Source organism: Brienomyrus brachyistius, chromosome 2 (assembly GCF_023856365.1).
Source record: "Brienomyrus brachyistius isolate T26 chromosome 2, BBRACH_0.4, whole genome shotgun sequence".
Lineage (NCBI taxonomy): Eukaryota > Metazoa > Chordata > Actinopteri > Osteoglossiformes > Mormyridae > Brienomyrus > Brienomyrus brachyistius.
The window spans coordinates 29,177,512-29,205,105 of NC_064534.1; the positions used below are offsets into that span (position 1 = coordinate 29,177,512).

Genomic DNA, 27,594 nt, shown 5'->3' on the forward strand with positions numbered 1-27,594 from the left:
AAAGACATGATGGAAAAAAAGTTAACGACGTGTTAGCGAAAGAAAATGAAGCTAAATAAACTGAGATTGGTTGCTAAGGTGCTGGTTAGCCAGTGCAAGGTCGAATGTTCCACATCATCTTAGGTGTAGAGCAGCATGCTACAAGACAGACAGGCCTCTATTAAGGAAACGACAAGAACATAAATCGAGCTGCTGCCTTTTAAAAGACAGCAATCTCAGTTTCTTGGGGTAACACCAGTCAATGAGTAACAACACATAATAATCCAAACATTATTTACTACAGTTTTAAAACCCTCTTTTTTCTCATTTCTACCAAATGTGAACTAAAAACAGTCCAGAAAATATAATTAGCACGACAACTGAGCATTACATAGTATTCTGACTGCATCCAGCTGCTGTGTTACGGAGCATTGATTTGTATGTGGCTGGTTTCAAACAGCCCTCACTATGACAAGTCTATGACCTGATTTGCATCCATCTTCTATACCTGCGTGTCCTATGCAGGGTCGTGGGGGTCTGGAGCCTATCCTGGAAGCTACTGTATGGGCACAAGGCAGGGAGCAACTCAGGATAGGACACCACCCTGTCAAATGGATTCATTATTAAGAGCATCATTTTTACTAATTAAAACTGCAAACTGGCATCCGATCTCAACCTCATGCCCTGTACTTCCTGGGATAGGCTACTGGCCACCACACAACCCTGCTCAGGATATGCAACTGGGAAACTGATGGATGGATGGATTGATTAATTAATTGATTCATTCTGCTCCTCCTCATCCCCCTTGTTCTTGTACTTTTTAACATCCCGTGGCCCTCATTTCTTCGTATTTTTGTCAGATGTAATCTTCTGGGTGCATTAAAGAGATAAATTGCAAGTCGAGAGAAACAAGTTAAATACATCAACATGGCTTACTAGTGGAATGCAGCCATAGCCTGACACCGCTGAACAAGAATTGTAAATTTTTTTAATCTCTTTTATGAGCTGTATTTGCAAACATGAGGCAAAAACGTAATTACTTTACTTGAATATCCTTTCATTTTAGAGTGATCTGCTGAATTTCAAATGATTCCAGACACAGACAGAGCTTACACTGGATACTTGGATACGGGGAATACCGGAATTCAGCCTAACAGTCTGATGAACATATGGCGAGGAAAAAAAAACAAATTCTTCTGAATTCTGCAAAGGCAGTAAATAAATTGCCAAAGATACCAGATGAGTAGCAGTAGGAATTAAGCAATTTAATCACCTGAGGATTTTAGACATCAAAGACAGCAACCTGCATTCATATTTCCGTGTCGCCCATGGCATTTTGACTGGTTCGCCCCCAGCATTTCCAGTGCAGGCTGCCAGTAGCACCCATTAGCAGGACACATTGCTGTGAGATGCAGGGACCTCAACAGCAGTGGAATGAGGGAGCTCCGCTAAAGATCTCCGCACCTTCTGGCCCCAATTAGTCTTAGGAAGCAAAATACAGATGAACTGCAGTTTTGCATGATTAAAGACTGCAGTTTCATCTCTCAGACCTGCCTCATGTCCTGTTTGCTCTTAAATCTCGATGGCTGCTTGTTCCAAAATGCACCATTCACATACAGTTGAGCTCCGCACAACTTCTTTATGCATCATGCTTCTCCTACGCATCTGGTGTAAACTGTGTCTTTCATGCATCTTTAAAAAATACATTTCATACAGGATGTGACTGACCTTGTACAGTGCTCAGTTTTTTTTTTTAATGGATTAGCTGTCCATTGTTCTTCTTTCAAGTGTACAGTGACTCACTATCTAAGGCAGCCATTCTGCAGTGTCTCCATGTTTGCTTTACAAGAGCCATACTGGTTGAAATTGCGTTCACTTTTTTTTGTTAAAGATTACAGCACTTTCCTTAAAGCCAATGGAATGCAGAAGTGATTAAAATGACGTAAATATTTCTCACACATGCAAACCTTCTGGTAAAACCAAGATTTACCATGTGGCAATGACGACATACATTATATTTGCATTTCAAACTGTCTTTTCTTTTTTCCTCTTTGTTTACTGTTGTTAAATGCCTACTGAAGCTGGAATGTCCTTTAATTTAGTATCTCAGACGTTTAAACATGCTCACAGATAGTGTAGACCCTCCACAGATGGTATTCAGAAAAAATTACATTTATATCCAATTTCATGATGGCAGTTGAGGAAAATGTACAAGTACTGCATTTCTTGTTTACGCACTGTCACTGGGGGGATCCGTAAGAAACGACACACTTCAATTTAAAGGCAAAAAAACTGTCTTTTTTAGTTTTTGAACATACTCCCGCTGCAATCAGAATACAAAAGCAAAATCTGCATACAACAGATAATGTCACAGTAAACCAAATAAGCACTGGGACATTCTCTAAGGAATACAGGTAGATAAAATGTCCAGTTATCAAATAAAAATAAAGGCTGCTGTCAGTTTTCTAAAAGTAAACAAACAAACAAACATGGAGTATAATAGCTGACTTCCAGCCCAGGGAAATGCCCAGGCTTGCATGAGGAGATGACAATAACAAAATTATAATAATAACAATTATAATATATGTTGGAAAAGGATTGTAAAAATGCTCACATGATGTTGATCTATATTTTTTCCAGTTTTTAAGGATGTTTGTAAAGATGCTTGCATTGTGAGTACTATTGCCGATTAATGTCGGTCGGCCAAACATTTTCAGTCACTTTGTCAGATTAATTGTTCAAATAGTCATTCACTCGTCTAGATATTAAATCCAGCCAAGCGGCTGCTTTTCTCTACGGAAGCTTGAGCATAAAAAGCCATAGACTGACTGGCTGATAAAACGCAGCAACATCTGAGCACTTTTAATGTGAGTCATATGACCCCCCCCCCCCTTTTGCCTTGTTAAAGTCTGATGCTGTATGTTATTTTGAAAATGCAGAAAACATGTACAGCGTAATCATTCACATCTTCTGAGTTAACACATGAAATGTCTGCTGCTCATTCTTCTCACGGTAAAGCAGAGCTCCCCACACAGATTACCTGGCAGGTGCAGTGCTTAGGTATGGTTGTGCCCTGCTGCTGAGTTTGCGTTATTTCTGTTTAAATGTATATGATACCATCATTCCTGCTGTACCTGTACAGGCAGCTGCATAAGGCTCTCGAACTACCTGCTTTGTGGAGGAGGTGGAATCATCATTAATAGGGTGGGTAGGGGGGCCTCCCAAGTAGAGCTGTGCCTTGAAAATGCCTTACTTACTACAAACAACTGATTCATATGTCACTGTCTGACATACTTATCTCTTTACCCTACTGCGTGTGTGTGTGTGTGTGTGTGTGTATGTGAGTGCATGTGATTATGTACAGTATATATATATTAGATTGCTGGGATCAAATGTCCCCACAATGGGATAAAAACCTGTTATTTTGATGTTGAGGGGGGCATTTTTTGGGATTTTGTAAAATAAAAATCTGTGAATGTAACCAAAAAACAAAAAAATGCCCAAAGTTTTGCATTTTTTTAGGCTATTTATGGTTAGGGCTGGGTAGGGTTAGGGTTATCATTGTTAGGGTTAGGGTTATCATTGTTAGAATTTGGGTTATGCCCATAGAAATGAATGGAAAGTCCCGATAAAGATATGAATACATGGACTATCTGTGCATGCACACTCGCATACACACACTCACATACATGCTCTCTCTCTCACACACACATACACATATTTGTATTCTTTGTGAGCATGATTTCTTTATTTTTTTAATACCATAACTGAAAATCTATTTTACTGTTTTTTGAGGGTTCTGCCCATAGATTCAATCTCCTTCTTCCCTTCATTTATATACTTACACCATTCAAAGTATTATCTATTATACTCAATGGGAATTACAGGATAAAGACTTGAAACACCTTATAGTTAAAGCTAAAAGAATTCAAATCTAAAGAATTTTGTATGCTTTCAGAGGGAAATGCCATTTTTGATTTTGTAGATGAAGGTCATGACACAAAAACATGGAATTTGAATCAGTTCTTTCTGCCTTGTTTGGTCTATAATTAAAAGCCACACTGATGGAAATTTACCCCATTTTCCCTTCTTTTTATAGCTGTAAAATTACTGAAGCAATTTAGGTATGTGCCTGTCTGCAAGGCTAGAATGAAGAACTGCTAGTTGGCTGACAGTCTGGTCAGAGCGGCCTGCTTTGAGAGAGCGAATACCTGGCCAGTTGGCCGACAGCCTGGCGAGAGTGGCCTGCTTTGAGAGAGCAAATACCCAGCCAGTTGGCCTACAGCCTGGCGAGAGTGGCCTGCTTTAAGAGAGCGAATACCCAGCCAGTTGGCCTACAGCCTGGCGAGAGTGGCCTGCTTTGAGAGAGCGAATACCTGGCCAGTTGGCCGACAGCCTGATGAGAGTGGCCTGCTTTGAGAGAGCGAATACCCAGCCAGTTGGCCTACAGCCTGGCGAGAGTGGCCTGCTTTGAGAGAGCGAATACCCAGCCAGTTGGCCTACAGCCTGGCGAGAGTGGCCTGCTTCGAGAGAGCGAATACCCGGCCAGTTGGCCGACAGCCTGGCGAGAGTGGCCTGCTTTGAGAGAGCAAATACCCGGCCAGTTGGCCGACAGCCTGGCGAGAGTGGCCTGCTTTGACAGAGCGAATACCCGGCCAGTTGGCCAACAACCTGGCGAGAGTGGCCTGCTTTGACAGAGCGAATACCCGGCCAGTTGGCCGACAGCCTGGCGAGAGTGGCCTGCTTTGACAGAGCGAATACCCGGCCAGTTGGCCGACAGCCTGGCGAGAGTGGCCTGCTTTGAGAGAGCGAATACCCGGCCAGTTGGCCGACAGCCTGGCGAGAGTGGCCTGCTTTGACAGAGCGAATACCCGGCCAGTTGGCCGACAGCCTGGCGAGAGTGGCCTGCTTTGAGAGAGCGAATACCCGGCCAGTTGGCCAACAGCCTGGCGAGAGTGGCCTGCTTTGAGAGAGCGAATACCCAGCCAGTTGGCAGACAGCTTGATGAGAGTGGCCTGCTTTGAGAGAGCAAATACCTGGCCAGTTGGCCAACAGCCTAGTGAGAGTGGCCTGCTTTGAGAGAGCGAATACCCGAAAGGGCATCTTAAAGGACATATGAGGAAACAAGCATCCCCATCATGAATGCACGCAGGCGGGGATTTTCTGAAGATGTTCAGGTCAAGGAGCCACTTAAACAGCACAGAACCTGTGTTTGTCACATGTCTATCTCAGAGTTTGGGTGACTAACCCTAAAGAAATTACTGACATATTATTTTGCATTTTGGTGGTCAGATTTACTCTAAGCTGCTAGCAAAAGTTGTGAATTTCCACCTACACAATACACATACTTTATATACACAGGTTACACCCTGGGGGAGTTGGGCAGTACTTGGGAGTTTTCAGTTCCTTTGGGAAGTGTAATTGAACGATTCGAATCCCTTTTCCCTGTTTTATATTAATGAACTACAACACACTAAAGTGCCTTGGGACGACTGCAGTGAAAGGCGATTATATTGAATTGAATACTTAGCGATATATATTTGAGATTTACTTATCGAATCCAATCTCTGCTCATGGGTATAAGCAGTAGCTTCCTCTCCTCGTATCTGCAGCTATTTATTTATTTATATTTCCAAATAAAGGCAGACTGGCTGCATTGTTATCGTCTCTCACAAAGTTTTGTGTACATGTGTGGTGAATTGTCTTCTACAACTGTGAGATTGTGAATCAGCCCTCACTGCACTGTCATCAACTTATTTAAAAAATATGACATTTGTTGACAAAAAAATGGGAGATATAATAATACTCCTACCCATACCATTTCTATCAACTGCTGCGTCTCTGGTTCTACTTTTTTTTAATTGTATTTTTGACAGGAAAAATTACCAGATTGTTAGTTAACCTGGCATTACCTGATCAGAGGCTTTTGACAGTACTTGGAAACGCTAAACTTCAGGTATCATATTAAAACCATCCAATCAGATGTCTTGGTCCCGCCTCCTTTAGTTGCTTGGACCCGCTCCTCTGCAATCTGATTGGGTATCTCTCTTAACCAATCATTTTTCCTTCGGCCCTCAGAACATTTTGTGTAAGTAAAACTCCCATGAGCTGAATTCGAGTTTGCGTGTGTGTGTTCCCTCTGATGGGTTGGTGCCCCATTCTGGGTTTTTCTCTGTCTTGCACCCATAACTTTTGGGACTCCCGCACCCCTGCATAGGACAAGTGGGTGTATAGATGGAGGTATGGATAAACCCCTCTTTTAATGTATTATGATTTTTGATTATATAATTAACAGAGCAATGCAGGCAATGCCCTTTGATTGCTCTTTCTTGCTGTCAAACCTGCAGTCAGAGTAAACAATCCCCACCTTTTCTTATGCAGTGGGTTTCAGGAACTTTTCCTGTTAGCCCTGGAGGTTCTTCCATCTGAAAGGTTGAATGGCCACAGTTTGTGCTGTGTTTAGTGCCCAGTATAGGCTATCAATCCTGTTGCCCAATGGCAAATGATATGTTGAGACTCTTAAACTGTTACATGCCATCAGCCTGCATGTCTTCCTGACAGCTGACAAGTCTAGCTGCTTGCATAAGCCTGACACTTTTTGAGTGCAGTGCAGTCACTTATCTCAGGGCCATGGTTTAACTACCACAGAAGTTCTCGTTTCCTCTTCTTAGTTTTTTTTTCCGCTCCAACAATGTATAACATTACCTGTTGTTGTGTCTGTGAAATATTTCGTATTACTGTCAGGCTAACTTATTATGCTGTCACCGAATCTTTGTGAAGTGCTGGAAAAGATTCACATATCCACACATGGCTTCATTTGTACTATTTCTGTCTCATTTGTTTTGGATTTTAATTTCTGCCTGTGCCTCCAAGGTCAGAGTGCTGACTCTGAGGTAAGGGATCTGTGCTAACAATCAGAAGGTTGCTGGTTTGAATCCTGAGAATGCCATGAGTGAACCTTCTTGGTTAAGCTCTTCATCCTGGGTATGATGTTACTCTACATCTGGCCCGGCAAGGAGGACTTCTGATTTAAAGAAAGATTTGGGGGTGGGTGGCAGGATTAGCACTCTAGCTATTGGGAAAAATTCACACTGGTCTATTTGCATTAGGATAGTATCCTAATGGTTTGGGAGGTGTAATTGAAAGATTGCTGGTTCGAATCCCTGATCAGCCAGGTACCACCCCCAAGCACTGCTCCCTGGGTGCTGAATTAGCTGCCTCCTGTCATGTCATGATGTCACATATGGGTTAAATGCAGAGGACACATTTTGTTGTGGTGTATCAACACCTTTTATTTAAAGATCATCCACTGCAAGGTTCTCATCCCTGAGGTGGTTTGTCATGTGGCAATGTGCTATAATCAGTGTGTGCTCCTTACCTCTCTCTCTTCAAGGTCCATTGGTCAGCTATTTGTATTAGTACAATACTCTAATAAAACAATAAATCTAAGATAGATTTGCAGTAGGCAACCTATTACTTCATACTGCTAGACTAAGATAGTGTGCATTTGAATTTCAGCCATCCATTCATCCATCCATCCATACATACATATTTTCTAACCACTTACCCTATTCAGGGTTGCTGGGGGTCCAGAGCCTATCCAGGAGACTACAGGGGCAAGGCAGGGAACAACCCAGGATGGGGCACCAACCCATTGCAGAGCACATTCACACACCATTCACCCATACATACACACTTATGGGCAATTTGGTAACTCCAATTAACCTCCACATGTCATTACACTGTGGGGGGAGAACCAGAGTACCCGGAGGAAACCCCATGATGAGGTGTGGAGAACATGCAAATTCCACACGCATGGAGCCATGGGGGAGACCCCAACGCTGGTCCCAGAGGCATGAGGCGACAGTGCTGACCCCTGCGCCACCGTGCTGTCCCTCACACAGATTCCCTTGATGGTAGAGTTGATTCTATTTCTAATAAGTGTAAGTAGCCAGCAATGGATATATTAGCAACACTAGATTAGAGTATGTGATAATGATTTACGTTAACTGCACCTTTATAATGCATTCATAAAGCATTCATAGAACATTCCTAAGCAGCATGCAAGTACATGTTAACATCATAACATACATAAACAGCTGTAGTACACATTAATAACCATAATATAAATAAACATTATGATTGTATAATGTTGGTTATTAATGTATATTAAAGCTGTTAAGGTATGTTAGAATGTTAAAATATACGTACATGTTGCTTATGAGTGCATTATGAATTTGCAGTTATTGTAAAGAATTTGGGCGGCATGGTGGTGCAGTGGTTAGCTGGTACCTCTGGGACCCAGGTTCGAGTCTCCGCTTGGGTTACATGTATGTGGAGTTTGCATGTTCTCCCCATGTCGTCGTGGGGTTTCCTCCGGGCACTCTGGTTTCCTCCCACAATCCAAAGACATGGAGTTACTAAATTGCCCATATGGGTTTGTGAGTGTGCCCTGCGATGGGCTGTCCCCCGTCCTGGGTTGTTCCCTGCCTCGTGCCCATTGCTTCCAGGATAGGCTCCACAAAGTGGGTTGGAAAATGGATGGATGTAAAGCATTATCAAGTCTGCTAACTGTACCTGTGTCTTTATCCAAGCTGCTGCTGTCATTGTACACTGCTGTGCTTAGAATGAAGACTGTACAGTATATCCAGCTGCAAAATAACAGAATTGTAATTATGCTCGCCAGTTTTTCTGTGTCAAAGACTGGCAAATGCTTGACTCTTTTCCCCTTAGTTGCTTGTTACAATAAAAAACACATTTTCATGAGGAAATTTTAACAACCCACCTAAACCTGTTTGTTATAACTATTTGGAGAATTATTCAGCAAATAATGACCTGGGATAGTTTTCACAGCTACAATTGTAGACGTAGATGGACAATAAATTAATGTGGTTAATTTCAAAGACTGACTACGAGATTTCCCAAGAGGTTGACTGAATAGTGCCCATGCTGCGCACATCACAACATCCCTCATTATTTGTGAATACCATAAAAGCAAAATGATTAGGTTCACTGAGCGGAGGGGCAAAGCCTATCATGTAACTCAGCTTAGTGAGACCTATATGCCCTGTGGGGCTCCAAGCTGACAGTTAGAAGGCGAATTGCATGTTTCATGCTTGTAATCAAATACTTTTTTTATTCTGTTATGATTTTTATTAATATTTTGCGTCGCTGTGTACAGGTTTTAATTTAAACGCCTATTCTTTCTTCACATCAGGTGATGAAGCCCAGGGTGCAAGCTATTTCATTCTATTTAACCAGAATTTTCAATTTAGCTGACATTCATACATTTATGTATGTGAAACTGCTTACTGCTATTTTATTCTGGCCTAGTATAAACAGGGTGACTCAGTGGCTATCGCTTGTCCCAGAACTCAGGGGTCCCACCTTTGCGCCGTTTGCCTATTCTCTTTTTTTACGTTATGCAGCTGCTGTCAACTTACAATGAGGCAGTCATTGTATTACCTTGTTTTACCTTGGATTGTCAATCAAGCAACATTTATTTATGGCCACCATTCCCCCCCCCCCCCTCCTGATGGTGTGGTTCTCTCATACTCCCATGCCAGCATCACAACAGGCACTGTTCCTTGTGAATTATCAGCGAGCTGATCTGTTCTTGTCCTTGAAGGTGTGGCTATATCACCTCAGTGAGTCCATCCATCTTCCTGTCAGTTATCCAGAACAGGGTTATGATGAGCTTGGAGCTGATCCACTGAGCCATCATGTATTCAGTATTCTCCATCATTTACATGGCTGTAAATTAAGGATATGGTTGGCATTAGGGTTGGTGTTGGTGATGAGGTGCAGGTTATGGCTAGGGTTAGTTTAGGTTTAATACTTGAATAGGTTAGGGGTAGAATAAGGGTTATAGGTAGCTTTAGGTTTTGGCTTAATAGCAGGGTCAGAGTTAGTGATGAGGTATGGGTTAGAGCACCATTATGGAATTGCGGCAATGGATATTGCTAAGGATGAGTTTAATTCTTGAATTATGGTTGCAATGAAGTTTACAATTAGGGTTGATTTAATAAATGGTAGGGTTAGTGATCACAGGAGGATTATGGTCAGGTTTAGAGTTGGGTTTAATTCCAATGTTAGAACTAGGGTTAGGCTTGGTACTGGGATTGCGTTATGAGTGATATATTTAATGCTAAAGGTAGGGCTAGGTTTATTGCAGAAGTTAAGGTTAGCATTAGAGTTGGGGCTAGGTTTGGGGATGGAATAAGGGTTATAACTCTGGTTAAGGTTGAGTTTAATACTATATATCTAGATTATAGGGTTGGATTTAGGGTTAAGGCTTGGTTTTGTGATCAGACAAGCCTGGTCTTTAGCAAAGGCTTACTGGGGCAATAGTCTGGAGGCCCAAGCTGTAGGGGCCCCCAGTATAATCTTTGTGCGTAATTGCTTTGTATGTAAATATTTTACCTTATTTGAGCTCTGTAAGCACTTAAGCTGATTAAAATGCAATGCAACTGATTATGTTGTCTGAAAGTTTTTCTTTCTTTCTTAATTTGATTACACGTATATCTGTCACACCTGCTTATTGTAAACTAATTTTTTATATTTTTCAGTGAGAAGGTTACAAATTTGTGCAAGGGAGGGTCATTCAATGTTGTTAGTAGATATTATTGTTTTATGGTCATTTCTTTGCCAAGTCAAGTGCTGGGTGCAGTAAAGTGGCTGTATTTTTATGTGTGCTTTTAAAGTACTGCGTTCGTAAACAGTGCTCGAACAGAAATGTGTATTTTCCCAATTATTTCATCCCCCTCAGTCAGAATTACTTAGAACATCAGTGAAATAAATAAGAAGCATTGGAACAGGGGTCTCAAGCTCGTATTACCTGGGGGCCACTAACCTATGGGGTTCTTTTAAGTTTAACTATATTCAGGATATTCCGGTGACCTGGTCTGGTTTTGTGTATTGCCTGCTACCAGAAACCTGGCAATGCTCATGCTGAGTAAGATGAGTAACTTTTGCATTGAGAGATTCGACAGTGGACATTCTGAGAATGGCCTGGACGCAGCCATCAGACGGCCCGGAACTGCATTTTAATTTACTTAAGTTAATAGTGGGGAAAAATTTCTCACGAAGATATGTGCTTCCATATGCTATGCTTCCATGTAATATGTGCTGAAGGAAAAAAGTGCAGTCTCCATTACACCACTAACGATGTGTAATGTTCTTACAAGAGGATGTAACGCTGAAGGCTTCAGTTTACATTACTGACAAACTATAAGCAACTTAGGCAAACAATGACATTTTTACCCTATATTCCAAAGTTTCAACATCATGCACTGAGCTAAAAGTTAACTTACTAGCAATACGCTATAAAGTAGTGATTGGTGGTCACAAAGATTAAAACCCAAAAATACAACCACACCAGACTAAGTCCCCTTAAAAGGCAAAAAAACTTAAAAATCTCCAGAGCATTGTAACTGCAGTCCGCCCTGTTTTTACTGACATACACAAACCCACGTTTATCCTGTAAATCCTGTAAATGTAAATGTTTCATACTGCGCCTGCTCGCTCGCGCGTGGGAGAGTGTTTCTACCTTTAGTTAAACTTCATCAAAGCGTGGTAATGAACCTTGGTTTAAATGGTAAGAGTCAGGAATTTTGTCATGAAAATAGTAACCACTTCATCCGTAGTACAAAGTAAAGATTGAATAGAGGGCCAGATTAAATATAAATACTTCTCACTTAATGCCCTACCTGCTTACCGACCGCCCTGACTTAGGACCGTCTCTCCCACCAGTCGGTATCTTGCGCTGTAGAACTTTGCTCCTGTTCTATTGTCGTTGCTGTGCTCTCTGATTTATTTGGGTCGGCGAAGGACGGTTGTGTATTGTTTGTAGTAACTGACCTTTATTTTGATATGCCATATCAGTTTACACTGAGCTCGCGGTCCGTTTGCTTTGTGTAGTGTGGACAGCGAACCTCCCAGTAGCACGTAAAGCACGGACGTGAATAAGGTTAAAGTTTTCCGTAGTCTTATAATTTTCTTACATCTTCGAAAGCAATTGCTGTAAGATTTTTTTTTACTTGTTAATATATGAGTTACTTAAAACTTACGCGACATGTTTATTTTCTATCTGCTGTTTTAGTGCGGAAATGTGCGAAAGGACGCTAACAGTGATTCACTGTTAATAATATTCAGTGATGCTAATTTGCGATACATGCCTTTTCGTATCGTTTATTTGTAATTCTATCGATGATTAACGTTAGCATTTATCGGCAAGCTTGTTGTAACTTTGCTATGCTAGATAAGAGATCGCTGAAGTCTTTTCTGTGTTTGATTTATTACAGTCTCACAGATTTTAACCTGTCACATACGGGGAAAACACGTATTAAACACTGTTTAATACAGCATACAGTACGCTACTGGTATAAACATTTATAAACATACTGAAAATACCAGTACAATATGATTGAAATATCGGTAAGGGCGGCTCCTCGCTACCGACCAGCTCGCTTAACGACCCAGTCGTAGGAACGGAACTCGGTCGTTAAGTGAGGAGTGTCTGTGGTAAATTAAAAAATGTCGGGCTTAAGAAACTGGCCGGTAGTTTCAGACCCCTGCTATAGAAGTTTGCTCATATTGACCTCATTTCTTTTGCCCTTATTACCCTCACTAGCATTCTTTGTCCCGAAATGGCAAATCATCGATGGGGCATTATTTCATCGTTTTTATAATGGCCGCCATATTGTAGCTTGTTGGATTTGGAGCGTATTAATGGAGGTGATTGCTTTGTTATACCTGTAAAATACATATTTTGCCTGGCATCCATTATGAAACATTTTTTAATATTATAACATTTCTATAGGAAATGAGATAGGTTTCATTATTTGAGACTGTAAACTGTGCTTCTGTGCATTAAGGTTTTAGCTATTAATTTTAATGCTAAAACTTATATACATGATACTTGTTGAATCTGAAACCTTGAAATGAATATGTATTGCATGTTTGTATACTCCAAAATATTTTGTGTAGGTGGGGCCCCAAAATTGTCTCTAGCTCAGGGCCCCCTCAATCCTTAATCCTTATGGTTATGGTTAATTGTTGGTTTAATACTATGAGAAGGTTAGGCTTAGCATTCGATTGCAGGTATATAAACATCTTTCAAATCCATATCAGTGTTTCCAGAATCAGCCCCTTTTTATTTTGCTATCACCTTATAATCAATGCAGTATTTTCACTCTCTGTGGTCTTTCCAGTATATTTTTAAGTTTTATGATGTCTTAGAACTTCCCACAAATTTCAACCATCTACAAACACACAAAAAAATGAACAAGAAAAAAAAAAGCTTTGTCAACAGTTCTTGTCTCTGGTAACTGTAATTCCTTCACCAAACAGCCTATGAGAGAGTCTCCACTGTTGTCTCTAATGTGCAGCCAAAGCCTGAAAGTCACATCTGAGTTTGATTCCTGGAGACCAGTCAATGAGAGCAGACTCAAGCCTGTGTCGATGGGCTAGGCATGGTGTCACATGACAGCTGTGACATTATACCTTGCAACAAGTCAGCCGAAGAGAGAGAAAGTTCTTTCCTGGATTTTTTTCCAGTTACAGTTAAAATGGTTGCAATATAGGTTTTTTTCCCAGCAGGGTGATGCTGTCATGGAGTCAGTTTTTTTTCTTCAGTATTATTAGTGTTACTTTTCTTAGTATCACTTATGAATTATGGGTGTTAGATTGTTTCAGGACAAATGAGAAGTCATTAATGTGGAAATGGGAAAGAAAATGTGTATTTGATACATATGTGATGGCCAACTGATGGTCGTTTAATGAAATTAGCATTATCTTCTATTTCAAGCATTAACTCCAATATTTCATTATAGTACAAATGCATGCACAGCTCAGATGTATACAGTAGAAGTTGTCATGACACAGTCCAATTAACTCTCCGGTTTCAGCCATTATGTTAACAGACTACCTTGGTTTCCATGCACTCCAGACATGCATGTCTATTTGCTTCCTTTTGTATCGTACAATAGACATTTATGAAACAGACTGAAACACAAGACAATCTTACAGTTTTGTTCAAATAGATGCAGACCTCACATCAAGTATAATGTGGATTCACAAGGAAAGGAAAAGCTTTAAAAAAGTGGTATCAATAAATTGGATCTTTAATGTCAGTACTAAAATGTGCAGCTTTATTCAGTAATTGTACTCCAAAGCGATGGTGTTTGGTTTCTTTTTGTATAAACTACTGATCCTCTTGCATGAGTCACAGGGCCATCACAAAAGGACAGTTGGGGAGTGTGAAAGAAGAGCCTTTCTTGCTGCACTGTGTTTTTGATGCTCTTCTCCTCTCCAATCACGCCCAGACTCCTGGCGCGACTGGGCAGCTCGAAGTCCTCCCAGACGTGGCAGCTCCGCTCGCGATGAAAACAAGCAGCCACTCCGGAGACTGCAGGAAGGAGAGTGTGAGTGTTTTAGTCCTCTCTGCAGCTTAGCTCATATCCCCTGCTCATTTTCACAAACGTGGATGTAATAATGAGGCCTGAGTCTCTAATCTGTGCTGTTCATGTACTGTTTCTATTTTTTTTTTCAAATTGAACTGATATCCGGATAATTTCCAAATAATCCACAATAACAGCAACTGTTTAGAGTGGAACGTTATACATTTTACAGTTCTTCAGACAAGATTTGCTGTACATAACAAATAATCCAGTCTTCCATTAAAATATAACTCGTATGTTGATAGTATCTAAAATAATAATACTGTATGGTGCAATCAGTTAAGTATATGTGATAATAAAATTACAAAATATTTAAAATTACCTGTAGCATATTAACTAATAATAAGTATGTATATATCAACAAAAAACAGTGAAAGTACATGTTTCATTTTTTTTGTGTACACATAGGTATTATATACATGCAAATTCATTTAAGAAATACATAAATCCTCATAAGTGATTGTGTTCATGTAAGTGTGTGTGTTTATGAATTAATAAATAGACTGAAGCTGTCTTGCCATTAACTTGGATAAACAGACTGGCATCGGCTCCTGTATGTGCTGTGTGTGTGATCTAGTGGGCTTCACCTGCATTTATATCGACTTGTTTAGGTAGAAGCGGTCTTGTCAGTAGTGATTCCCATCAAGTTCCTGTCCCTTCCTACCTACACCATAAGATGTGATTACTGACTTTTTTCTGTCTCTCTTCATTTGAGTCATCATCAATTCATATTTAAAAATCAGTTTGCTGGTTCATTTTTCTCTGTCAATAATTCCAGCCTCTCTACTTTAAAGAATTCTTCACTTGTATGACTTAAACTAGTTTTCATGCGTACTTCTAGGTTTCGTAGCTTTGTGAAAACGTAGAAATAGGTAGTAGCGTTTTAGTCGTTTTCATCTGGAATTATCTGATAATTCATTAATAGCAACTTGCAGGGCCTTATGACAGTCACTGGGAACTGATGGCGTAAATTTGCTGCAGACTGTCTTCATAAATGTCAGCTAATGCAAAATAACCTTTACATTATAACTATTTTATGCAGTGGATGAATGTCTTATAATGAAAAAAACCTGTTTTGGCGTAAAGTCATATAGATACTCAGGGGCATGGGAGAGGCATGGGTACCCTGGCAGATTCAGGGGGCCTAGCACTTGACTGGGGCCTTGAATACGTAAAATTATACGTAAAAATTTGACGGGGTGGCTCAACATGACATTTTGCTAGGGGGCCCACAATTTCCAGGCATGCCTTGTAAAATCTTGCCTTTGATGATGTGTTTTGGCTGAGGGCTCGATTCCCACCCTTTTATGTCCTCCCTGCCTTTCTCTGCATTTCCTTGCTATGCTTTGTTTGCCTCCTTTCGTCATGGGATATGCAGTCAGGTAAAATTGTATTTCTAAATTTGTCCTTAGTGTGTAATAGAATGTGTTGGTATTTATGCCTTGCGATGCGCTGCCGTCCCATCCATAGTGTTCTTCATTGTGATCCTGTTCTGGATTAGAGGTTATGCAAAATGGATGGATGGATCGCATGTGTAATAATTTTACTGCCTGTGTAGCTTTTGAAAACATAACAAAATACAAGGGTAATGTATATTGTTGATAAAATTGTCAGTGTTGAACTGTTTTCATGAATGATAAATATTTAGCATTTTGCTTAACTTTTTATTTTTTATTTTTCCTCATTTTAGTCTAAAGTCAATCATGCGAACCCTAACAATACATTTGTTGCAATCGGCAACCCAGATTGGTTTTCACACATTCTCATCCACTGTGTACTGTAAAAAAATTCTTCCACGTTTGTTTGGTATACAACTTCCCTTCATTAAATATACACTGTTTCAAGATTCTTATTCTCTATTGCAAACAGTTATCTCCCGCTTCATGGACATTCACTTATTCACGCTACTTTGCTTTTCGGAAAGATCTATGTTGGCACCTGTTTTCACTAACTGAAAAAATCCGAAAAGGATTTTCAGTTGTACAAAAAAAGAAAAGTGAAAATAGCATTCAGCATTTGTTTTTCAGCGAGTCAATTATAGATACATGGTCGTTTGCAATATTTTAGTCAACAATGGGCCGCAAATTTGACAGTGGTCCCATGAGATAACAGAGCTGAAAAATTCCAATCCCCTTGTGACATCATGGTGCTACACAGAACTAACGTGTTTATAGTGATACTGGTGTAAACAAACCTGCTGCACTGCCAGTCATATGAAAGTGTAGTGCACACCATTATATTCAGTATGCAATACTTGATAATGATACATAAACCAATTATTTACTATACTCTACTTTATTTTGCTATTTAGGCAATACCATATAGCCTAAGTTTATAGTAGGCTATACCACCTATGTTTGTGTAAATACACTCTATGATGTTCTCACAAAGGCAAAATCATTTCTCAGAATGTATCCCTGTCATTAAGCATCACATGACTATATTGATTCTGGCAAGTGAAACTGCACTGTACATGCATTATTTCTACTTTATACAGGTTGTGTATATATCATGTTCTGTTTCACTATATGTTACTGTTACTACTTTTTTCACAGTGGGAATGCTCAAAAATCTTACTCATATGAATGAATGGTGAGTGCTTTGCTTTATACCATTTTGGTTTGTGAAAAGGTTTCATGGGAATACTCTACTTTAGCAAACTGGGGGACACCTGTGCTTGAAAACTGCAAATCGGCAACCTGTCAGTAATTAATGCATCTGTGAGAGAAGGTAATTGTTAGTTTTATATGGAAGAGCTGCAGATGGGTCCACGACACGAGTGAGGTATGTCCTCTGTTTAAGCATGGTTGTTGAGTGGGGTTGGGAACCGGAAGCAAGTACTGGGACACATCTAGTTCTGAGTTTGCATGCAGAGCACATTTCAATGCGGTCATGTCGAGATGGGGGCCACCACACTGGTGCCGTGTGTGCGCACTTGTGCTCCGCATTATTCATAGCACTATACAAACACCGAAGGGATCCTGGGACCACAGGGCATCTCATTTGGTCATGGTCAAAGGCTGCATCACACACTGACTCTACAGCACGTGTGTCCTCATGACCTCTGTCTTCATGAGAGGTGTATTTAGGAGGGGGAGGGGGATTTTATTTATGCGTAGTGCTATATAGCTGTCAGGAACACACTAAATGCTGTCTAATTAATCTTTTATTTCTTACTTGCTATATTTAGCCTCATATAGGCACATGGCGAATCTATTAGAATGTTAGCTTTCACTGGTAAGTTGCCAAATGCTAAATTATATCAATATTTTGCCTCTGGGAAATATTTGCTTGTTTTTTCACATTACAGTTTTCTAATATGGCATTTTTGGTCAATTTATGAGCATGTGCAAAGAATGGTATAATGTAGTGACTGGTTATTATGATAAGGAAGGCTGGTTGTCTAACGGGGGAAAGTATATAATGGTACAAAGCTGACAGAGAAAGAATTATTGATACCCTCAACATTAAAATGTTGTGTGATAATATTACCAGTGAGCTTGATATTCTTTAATATTCTGTAATATTACTTGAATAAACCAAAATTCAGGGAATCTATTTTATTGAGTCTGGGATGTCACCTTATTTCACAGACACTGAAACGGTATCTTTTTTTTCCCTTGGATACATCATTAAAAAAAATAAAAAATCTGAGCCTTTAGCAATACCCCGATGTCATTCGCTTTGTGTGAAGATTTCCATATGTGTGTTAGTGACCATTGCAGGCTGGAAGATGGATGGGATCGATTCAAGCATGGGTTTTCTTGACAAGAAGAGGAAACTCTCCATGTATCGTCACAATCCCCAGCCATACTCATCCCTGTTCTGCTTATTGCTAGGTGGCAATAATGAAAATAATGCTTAAGGTTGCAAATGCTGTTAGAGCTGGGGGATACGGTGAGGCAACGGAGCTGCCCCTTATTACACGCTGCCTCATATTCACATTGTCTTTTTTTTTAGCTGCAATCCAGTTCAGTGTTTTTGGCAATCCAGAAAAAAAATAACATTGCGAAAAACACTGCTGATGACATGCTTAAGACATACCTATGGTGATGTGCTCATATTTTCCTACATATGCTTTTACTGAGAGAAAATAAATCACTTAAAATATATAAAAAATCACCCTGGTGACTGGATCTCTGGAAAGCAAACAAGCTATAAGTCTTAAGATGGTCTTTGCATTCAGAAACACAGTGCATCGGGTCTGTAATAGTCTTACAGAATAGGGAGTAGACACTTTCAAGGTAAATTGCACTTAGTTTAAGCATAAAATTCAAGGTTTCATTTTCCTTATCTGGCATGAATGATGAATCATCCCTCAGCTGATTGTATTCCCAGAAAAGAGTTTAAAATGCTAATTCAGACATAATAAGCATTTGGCTTGGCACAAAACACATTTGCAGTTTTAAGAGGCAACACTGATGGCGGCCTTCATTTGTCACCAAGGTGGTCCCTCAAGAGTTTGGGAGGTGCAGGCGTGGCTTCCATTGACGATAACAGAGCCACAGAACAAAATGCTGCCAAAATCAGCACTGCCTACTGCTGGTGGCAATCATCTGAGAAGCTTATGATTTACCTTTATCTAATCATATACTGCAGGAAGCCAGGGGTTCATTAAACCAAGCAATTATGGTGAGTTTTGATTGTACCTGAAAGTACATACACAGTCTGGCCTAAGCATGACAGATTGGCTGCATTCTAATGTATTTCTTATCAGATTTGTTTTTTTTTTTTTTGCCCAAAACGTGAAAAATACTGCAAACAATCATTTAATTCAAACTTCAGTCTGCAAATTTCTTTTTAAGCACATATCTGGTGTCACTTATTCAAATGTACACCACTGTTTACATCCAAAACATGTATTAACCCAGTGCTTCACTAACAAATATTTATGCTTAAGCACATTCCAGTGAAGACCTGTCTTAATAATGTCAGCTGTTGCACCTTTAACTCTCCTGCAGGAAACTGACGACCAGGGTTGGTGGTCTTCTGACCAAAACTTGTTTCCATTAGGAAGAGTAATATTGAGAATTACCTTCCATGGCTTTAGGAAAATTAATACTAATTCCATTAGGGTCTGACTACCAGCCTCTTAATGATCACAGACAAGACCTATTTCAACAGCTCATATCAAAGATGAGTGCTTTGGTCTCTGATTCCCCTGGCATTGGGCCCAGTCCACAGTACTCAAACTAGAAACAGACTGGATCTGTGAAGGGGGTGACTTTGTTCCTGCCTGTGACTGTGATCAATATCTGAGCAAGACTTATAAAGCGATTAATTCAACTAAGAGTCGTAATGAGCATTAACACACGCACCTGGTACCCTCTGTGTAAACCTAAACCTAACCCTAACTGCCGCAAGAGCGCTTCTCGTCCTCTGGCTCTGCTGTCCTGCCTCCAGCTGCGGATATTATTTTTCTCCCCTGTTCATTACTGGGATATTTTTGGAACTTAACCCGGTTCAACGTGGCTCACTATCCGAGTGAAAACATTTAACGTCATTTTCTGTTATAAAACAAGGACATTTTAGGTTACTTTTTCACTGATGGTGCAAAAACAAAAAAACGATGTGAAGAATAGTTCTCCTTTATCCATCCTTTCTTTCAACCCACCGTATCTGGTGACTGCATTTCAGAAACGCTGCCCAGAAAACAGTTTGTGTTGGCTCACAGATTGTGTTTGCACACTATCATTTTCCTCAACAGTTGTTTTTGCTGTCATTTTTCCTCATCTGTGTCCTCATTATACTGCAGTGAAGCCCAGACGACCTTATACTGGGAGACTGCAATGTCTCAACTGCCTATTTTCAGTGCTGATTTATGAATTTAATCATTCTTGGTGCTTTTTATTGATGCTATTTTATTGGCAGTATTTATTAATAGTGCTGATAAATGATTAAACTCATCCTCATTTAATTTATTTGTATATGTATTACTGTTCCCCATCTAATTGAAGAAATATTATTGTTCTGGACAAATCACAACAAATACAAACACCACTAATTTTCAAATATATTATCATTGCACTCATAAAGAATATGGTAATATTCTAATCTTATTAGAAATGAGAATAAAACATTTATACACTCCCCCAGCTTTCTCAGTTATGTGTCTTTTCTTCAAAAGATGGATCTAATCTTTTATTTCCTTGGTATTACACTGACATTTAGTACAATTTCTTTCTGTGAATTATTATGTCTAATAAAATCTTAATGGATACCCATACTTGAAATATTACTTTCCGGTACTAATAAAGGAAAAGTTGGAAGTTAAAATTGCAGTTTTATATATAAAACGCATTGTGTACGTTGTATTACTGTGCACTGAATGGATATTCATGATAATGTGTAAGTGGATTTCAGTATGACTTCTTCCAACTGATGACCACGTTCACCGCTGAGTACTGAATGCATTAACAGGAAAAGAGCTATATATTCAAACCAAAGAAGATCTTTGGTATTTAATTAATAGTCAAATACATGTATAAATCTATTCTAGAAAATAATAAAATTCTGTTGAAAGTAAAACTGTTAAAGCTGTGAGTGTATGTGTCATACAAAACCGCCCGTTTTTGGTTCTGTATGACTTATTGGACTGAGGACAGGTATGACCATGTTCCACCAGGACAAAAATGAAGCCTTTCACGTGACAGAGGTGGCTTTGTCGTCCGTTTGCATGTCCATTCCTTGTGATGCTGGTGATTTTGCTGGGCGCCCTTTGGCCACATTAGGTCATGGTTCTCAAAAGGCTGTAGAAATTCTTCTGTACAGTAAGTCAGTCCAAGATCTACTGTGGGAATGAATTAAACCTTATGTGGTTCTTTTGAGTAGACAGTGGGCTTCCTGAAGTAACCACTTTTCTCAACTGGCGGCAGACCATGTAATACTGATCATAATATCAACAAATCAATTCAAAGCGTTGCATGTGGAGCCTGCAAAGTGAACAAAAAAGTAGAAACAATCTTAACATTATTCCCTTGCTCCAGGGGATAATAATAATTTGAGATAAAATAATGACATGTATTACAAATGGAAAAAATATGATGGAATAAAATGTCTTAGCTAGGTTTCTGCCTTTTTTGTAATGCTGTGCACTTAAAGTAAAACTGTCTTGCTTTATTAAGAAGTTTTCTAACTATGTTGAGAGCATGGCCTCTTCAGTGTTTATCCAGAGCTGTGGCCCTTGGCGATAGCTGCATACTAGATTAAGTGGCACTGGATAACGGATGATTACGCAGGTGTCCTTGGGGGGGCTTTTTTGGTCATGTAAAACAGAACATTGCCTGGTAGCAGATGGAGGTGGGGAGGCTTGCTGGTCCAGTCTTGGTTCAGATTCCTGTAATTTAGTGCTAGATGCAGCACTTGAGAAAGTAAATACAGTACTCAGCTCAGTAAAGATGGATGTGATCTGGAACAGAGATCTGAGATGATGGAAATGTACACAACAACAACAACAGTAACAATAATAATAATTATAATGATATTCATCATATCCATCATATCCATCCATCCATCCATCAACTGGTCATCTTGAGTAGAGTCACGAGGCGGGGCTGTAGTCTGTGCCAGGCAGCATACTGTAGGGCACAAGACTTGGGTACACCCTGGATAGGATGCTAGATATCACATAGAACAAAATTGTGTGCTCTCTCTCGATGCCAGTTAGTTTAACAGCATGTTATACAATTCTGTTATAAATTATATGCATTGTGTATGTTTATATATATATATATATATATATATATATATATATATATGTTAAAAGCAAATGTGACATTATAGAAACCTAAGCAATAAAAGTGTAAAAAAAATAGTCCTGCTGACCAAACAGTGCTCAGTTCTACAAACAAGCACTTCAGCATAAAATGGGGGCCATATGGACAATTTAAATTAGGTTTGTATTGGTTTGCAGAAGCTCATTAAAGCACTTCCAGTTAAAATGGTGTTAACCTAAGTAAACATGGCATACAGTTAGCAACCTGAGAATGTGATGGATTACGGCTCCTATAAACTATAAACACGGATCTGCTGTCACCTTCACTGTAAGCACTGGAGTTTGTCCAGGAAATCCCTTTGCCAACAGTCACATATTAAATTAATAATTAAGTGTTAATGAGCAGATCTGATTAATAGATTAGCAGTATATCTTGTACAGTATATAGTTCAGTTCTGGCTTCTTTATTTTAAGGCTATCTATCCAAAGAACTCAATAATCAGGGCTAATTTAATGCCTGTATTGATTATTTGGAAAAAAGAGCACAGAATTGTCTGGCATTCTAGACCATTTGGCACTGGCATCACCTGACACTTAGTAAATATGTGGTTGGCGTGTAGAATCATCTCTCTATATCTGGAACTCATTACCTGCAAGGTATGCGGTTCAGTTGAGCTGGTAAGTCTCTAGTGATGGAGTGCCCTGGGGCAAAGTGGTGCATCATCCACTGTCTGTCCTGCCTTGTGTCCTATGGAAAGCTGCAGACAACAGTGACCTTAAAAAATGGCGCTTATATCTCTTCTGATGAACATATAGGGCCCTACATTACAGTTCTATTCTGTGTAACTCCTGTGTAACTCCACCTTTAACGTTAAAAGCAGAAATCATTTTAAAACTGTATCATCATATACAGCTTTATAAAAACAAACGATAACAAATATACTTAAGTAATATTCAGTCCTTATTGTCTTTTTGTATTTCCAAGGTATATGCACCTGATTATTATACACAATTGATTTATCCAAGCAATCAGATACAGATACACTCAAACAGAGGTCACTCCCTGGAGACAATTTGTAGGCAAACCCTTAGCCATAGTAATATACAGCAAAACTTCAATCCCTTGGGATAAATTTATCTTTTGAGCATGTGAAGCCTATTTGTTTATTCAAACAGTTTTAGATCCTTGGGGATTTAAAACACCATCAGGATTTTCACTGAAAGCATCCTGGCATAACTATAGCACCCAAGGGGTAGCTTTTCACGCTCTTATTTGACCTGCCTTGACCCAGCTTAATCAAGGCTACTCATGCAAATGTGTCATTGGCCTTGTGAACGATGTGGTTCTTTATTGCCAGTATTACTGAAAATAGTTCAGGACCATTGATTCCTTCTCCTGTTATGACATTGCCAAGGCAGACTGTTGCCCAGGGTGACCCAGCTGGATATTCAGTAATGACTTCTTGGATGAATTGTTATGCTCAATGATGCAGTGACCCAGCTGGGAGGAGCCAGAGATTCTGAGCCATTTTAATGGTTGTCAGGTGTATCTACAGTCTGGTCAGTTAAACGTTCAGTAAAACCATGTGGAGGAAGACTGGTAACTGAAACATAGGCAATTTTCATTTTTAATTTCAGTGAAAAGATTAAACCCAATAGTGTCAATAGGAGTGTAAAATGGTGTGGGGCAGAGGGATGTAAATGTTCTGGGGGAGGGGTGAGGTCAGGGGAAGACCCTGGATGCATGTGTTATCGAATCAGAACTGTGTAAAAAAAACATCTTGTTCTGTGTGTGAGGTGGAGAGCGGTCAGAGGCTGCAGTCTGGTTCTTGCAGGTTTACAATGTAGAGATTTAACAGCTTTTCTTTCCTCTGTTCACTTGTGTGCCAATAGAATCGACCCATTCCATCCTCCAATCCCCATGCAACAAATACATTAACATGTCATGGTAGAACCATAGACTGTGTATAAAAATTTACTGGTTTTCATTTGAAGTACCAACAAACTGGTAATAGATCAAAATACACAGACAATTTAATTGCTCAGATACTACTCAAGCACAAATAATAAACAAAAAGTAACTGCATGCATTACATGAACCATTATGATTGATAAATGATAAATGAAAATGGGATCAGTACGTAACTAACATTTACTTACTGGTTAATTACAGAGGTGGAAAGTATAGGTTCAAGTATCAGTTCAAGTACCAGTTGAGTACTCATTTTTATCTTTGTGTTCAACTGGTTGGAAAATCTTGGTCGGGATTTGTACTTCTACCTCTGCTTAATTAATACATTTTGTAAAAGTGTACTACCAGATTATTTGGGCCCCATAAATTTAAGTGTTACCCGATGTGTCTCAAAACTGACATTCAAAATGTATTTAATTTATGCAAAGACTGGCAATATTTCAAATACAAAAGTAGTATGTAGCATGGTGGGTGTTTTTCTCAGATGTTTCAGAACCATGAGAACATGTGGGAACTCTGCACAGAAGGGTGTCGGGTACTGGGGGGGCTTTAGTCCAAAGGGGGTGTGGGTAGTGCCTTTGCCTTTAGCCCTGTCTCGCCACAGGCTGTCCTTACTAGAGACTCTGCAGTACAAAAAAGATAATGTTCCGTTCTTTTGTGTAAGATGACATTTCTGCTTTCAACAGTATCGTGCAGTGACAGGCACTCACCCTCTGTGTTGTTTTGTTTGTGGCGTGTTGCATGTTCAGAAAGATTTGTAACAAAGTGGTGTAAAAGGTGCTACTGCTGCCAACATCAAGACATATTCTTCTTCAGGATTAGCAAATAAATTAAGGGGTCATCCTTCAAGGTGAGTTGATACTGCATACACCCCCTTTTATGAATTTCTCGTAGGGGGAAAAAAAAGTTAATTGAAGTTTCTAAGGTGCATCTTCTCAAGGGTTCTGAAAGAGCCCAATCAGATAAGAGAAACAGGTCCAGAAATCTGCAAAGCTAGAATGCTGGGAAGTATTCATTTACAAATAAATATATCCGTAGACAGATATAAAAAAATACAAATTTTATACAGTATCATATACTGAGATGAAAGCCAATAAATAGTCTCAGCTTACCATTAACGGAGGTATCTTTGAAAGTATAAATAAAGATAAGAAACTAACAAGAAGCAGACAGAGGAGAAGAAATGCTGGAAGTTTATTCATGGAAGTAAGATTATAAATAAAATATAAGTCAAAATGGTCTCATGCATTTCTGATGACACTAATTAGATTTTGGAGTTTGACTGTTGATGAGGCATTCAGTGTAATTATTACTCTTCTTGTTGTTTACATACTTTTGTTTATTTTAGTTTTGCTATCAATCACATTATAACTTGACAAAATAAATGTCTGCTACCCATTTCAACAGTTCCTTTCAAAAGAGTGTCAAGTATTATTTCCATTGTGCAACTGAAGAGAAGCCTTTCACTTCTGCACGTATCTCAGTAAAATCTTGCACCACTATACAAATGGCAAAAAGCTTTTACAAAGTTATTATCTGTTCATAAAATCAGTGCTGTTTTGTATTTGTTTTCACCTTCCCTTACCAAGCTTGTATTTCTTTGTAAAATAATGAACTCAGTTGTGCATCTGTGCACAAACAGTTGTGTAGATGTGTATGCTTCTATTAAACTCAGGCATTTGGAGAAACAGGTTTATACTCCAATAAAGCAATACCTTTATTTTACTTTTGTGCTTTACTTTGTATTTTGAATACTGCTAATACAAAGGCTTTATTACTACACTGAGGAGAATAAGAAATATTTTGATTTTTGTAACTGGAGCCCTTATTGAACAATTTAACTGTTTCGTTTCACTTACTTTATCCAGCTGAACGAAACAAATGGCTAAACTTGAAAGTAAATATCCTAAGAGAATTTGACGACAAAAATGTCTATTTCCCCCAGACTGAAACCAAACCATTGCTCAGGGTGTGGGAAGAATGCCAACACAGTGTTGTTAGGCTGCTACATGGAAACCGGTTTGTCTATTACATTTGATGAAGCTGACAGACAAATAACGGGGCATCATTTCAGCTGAGAATGTGAATTTCTATTTGGTATCAAGAGCTATAAGTGAAAGCAGAAGTCCAGTTACTTAAAAGAAAAATCTGAGGCTTTAACTGACAGGAAGTGCATCATATTTAGACCGGAATTGAAAATGCAAAGGCGCATCGCAAGCTACTTCCTTAAATGCGTCATTGTATGCATCCTCATACGCAAATTCATGAACTTCAGGTTTGTATTAGCGAAAATCCAAAAACACTATTTAGCCTCATTTCAATTTACTGCTTCAGTTAAACTGAGAGCAGTCCACAAAAAAAGCCTAATAATAAAGCTTTAAAAGGTAAATTAAATTATTCTAAGACCAGAGTTGGGTAATTCAGAATAAAAGTCCAGACTAGGATTTTGTGACTGTGACTATTTATGCTCAACTGGTTGGTTGAAACAAAATCCTAGTCTGATTTACCCAACTCTGGATAAGGAAAATTTGGCATATCAAACATAAGCTGAGCATAAAACAATATGATAAAGGGAGGCATATCTTGGACATGGATGAATATTAGCAGCTACAGAGCCTATCACTGGTGACTCACTTTATCGCCGTGGTAAATGGCTGTTTCATGGTGTGTAGCCAGGCATGTCTGCCATCTAGTTCATAGAATTACAGCCCTCAAACCGTAAAATAAAAACCAGCACCTTTCTTTCAAAGACCCCATTGTTTGGAGACGCCATTGTTTTATTAAAGAAATAAATCACAGAATAATTATATATATAGAGAAATTATAGATTTCTCTAGTCTGATTGATATAAAGGGAAACATTTGTTGTAAGTTTCCAGTGCACTGATCCATTTAGTGTGTATTGAAGAAGTAGAGGTTATGAGGGAGCCAATACAGACATCTAAGGAATATTTGAAGAGCTTGCGATATCTCTACCCAGATCCAAATCCATAGCACTGGTGTGAATTGAAAATGTTACCCAATACACAACAGCATTAGCTTATTGGGTGTCATTCATATATTTCACAAATCAATAACAATATGCTAGCAGATAGCAGTTCAAATTTGAATGTTTTTCAGTTTTTCTGTTCATGTACCTGACATTTTTATCGAAAACAACATATAGCAGAGTGAAGGGATACAATTTATGTGTGTTTCCTAGGATTTGATCCCATGACCTTTACACTGTTAGCACCATGCTCTTTTGAGCTACATACTGTACATATTCATCCATCCATTTTCCAAAACCGCTTACCCTGTCCAGGGTCACAGGGGGTCTAGAGTCTATGGGTGCAAGGCAAGGAACAACCCAGGATGGAGCACACACACACACACACACACACACACACTCACACACACACACACACACATACATGTAGGGTATACCTATCCTTATGGGGCCTGCTCATTCACTTCTATGGGAAAAATGCT

At 39.3% G+C, this 27,594-nt stretch overlaps 1 protein-coding gene across 7 annotated transcripts in view; it reads left to right on the plus strand.

Annotated features, from left to right (window-relative positions):
• Window positions 1–27,594, plus strand: part of pde4d (phosphodiesterase 4D, cAMP-specific) — a 295,289-nt gene that overhangs the window by 27,000 nt on the left and 240,695 nt on the right. For 4 of the 7 annotated variants that reach the window (XM_049003762.1, XM_049003706.1, XM_049003699.1 and 1 more), the window contains exon 2: window positions 14,304–14,402. In XM_049003762.1, coding sequence (XP_048859719.1) covers window positions 14,361–14,402 — 42 coding nt within the window. In that variant the 5' untranslated portion in view covers window positions 14,304–14,360. Of the gene's footprint in view, window positions 1–11,503; window positions 11,576–11,983; window positions 12,001–12,693; window positions 12,715–14,303; window positions 14,403–27,594 lie in introns of those variants that run through there. The other 3 variants (XM_049003734.1, XM_049003769.1, XM_049003724.1) reach the window with 3 other exon arrangements.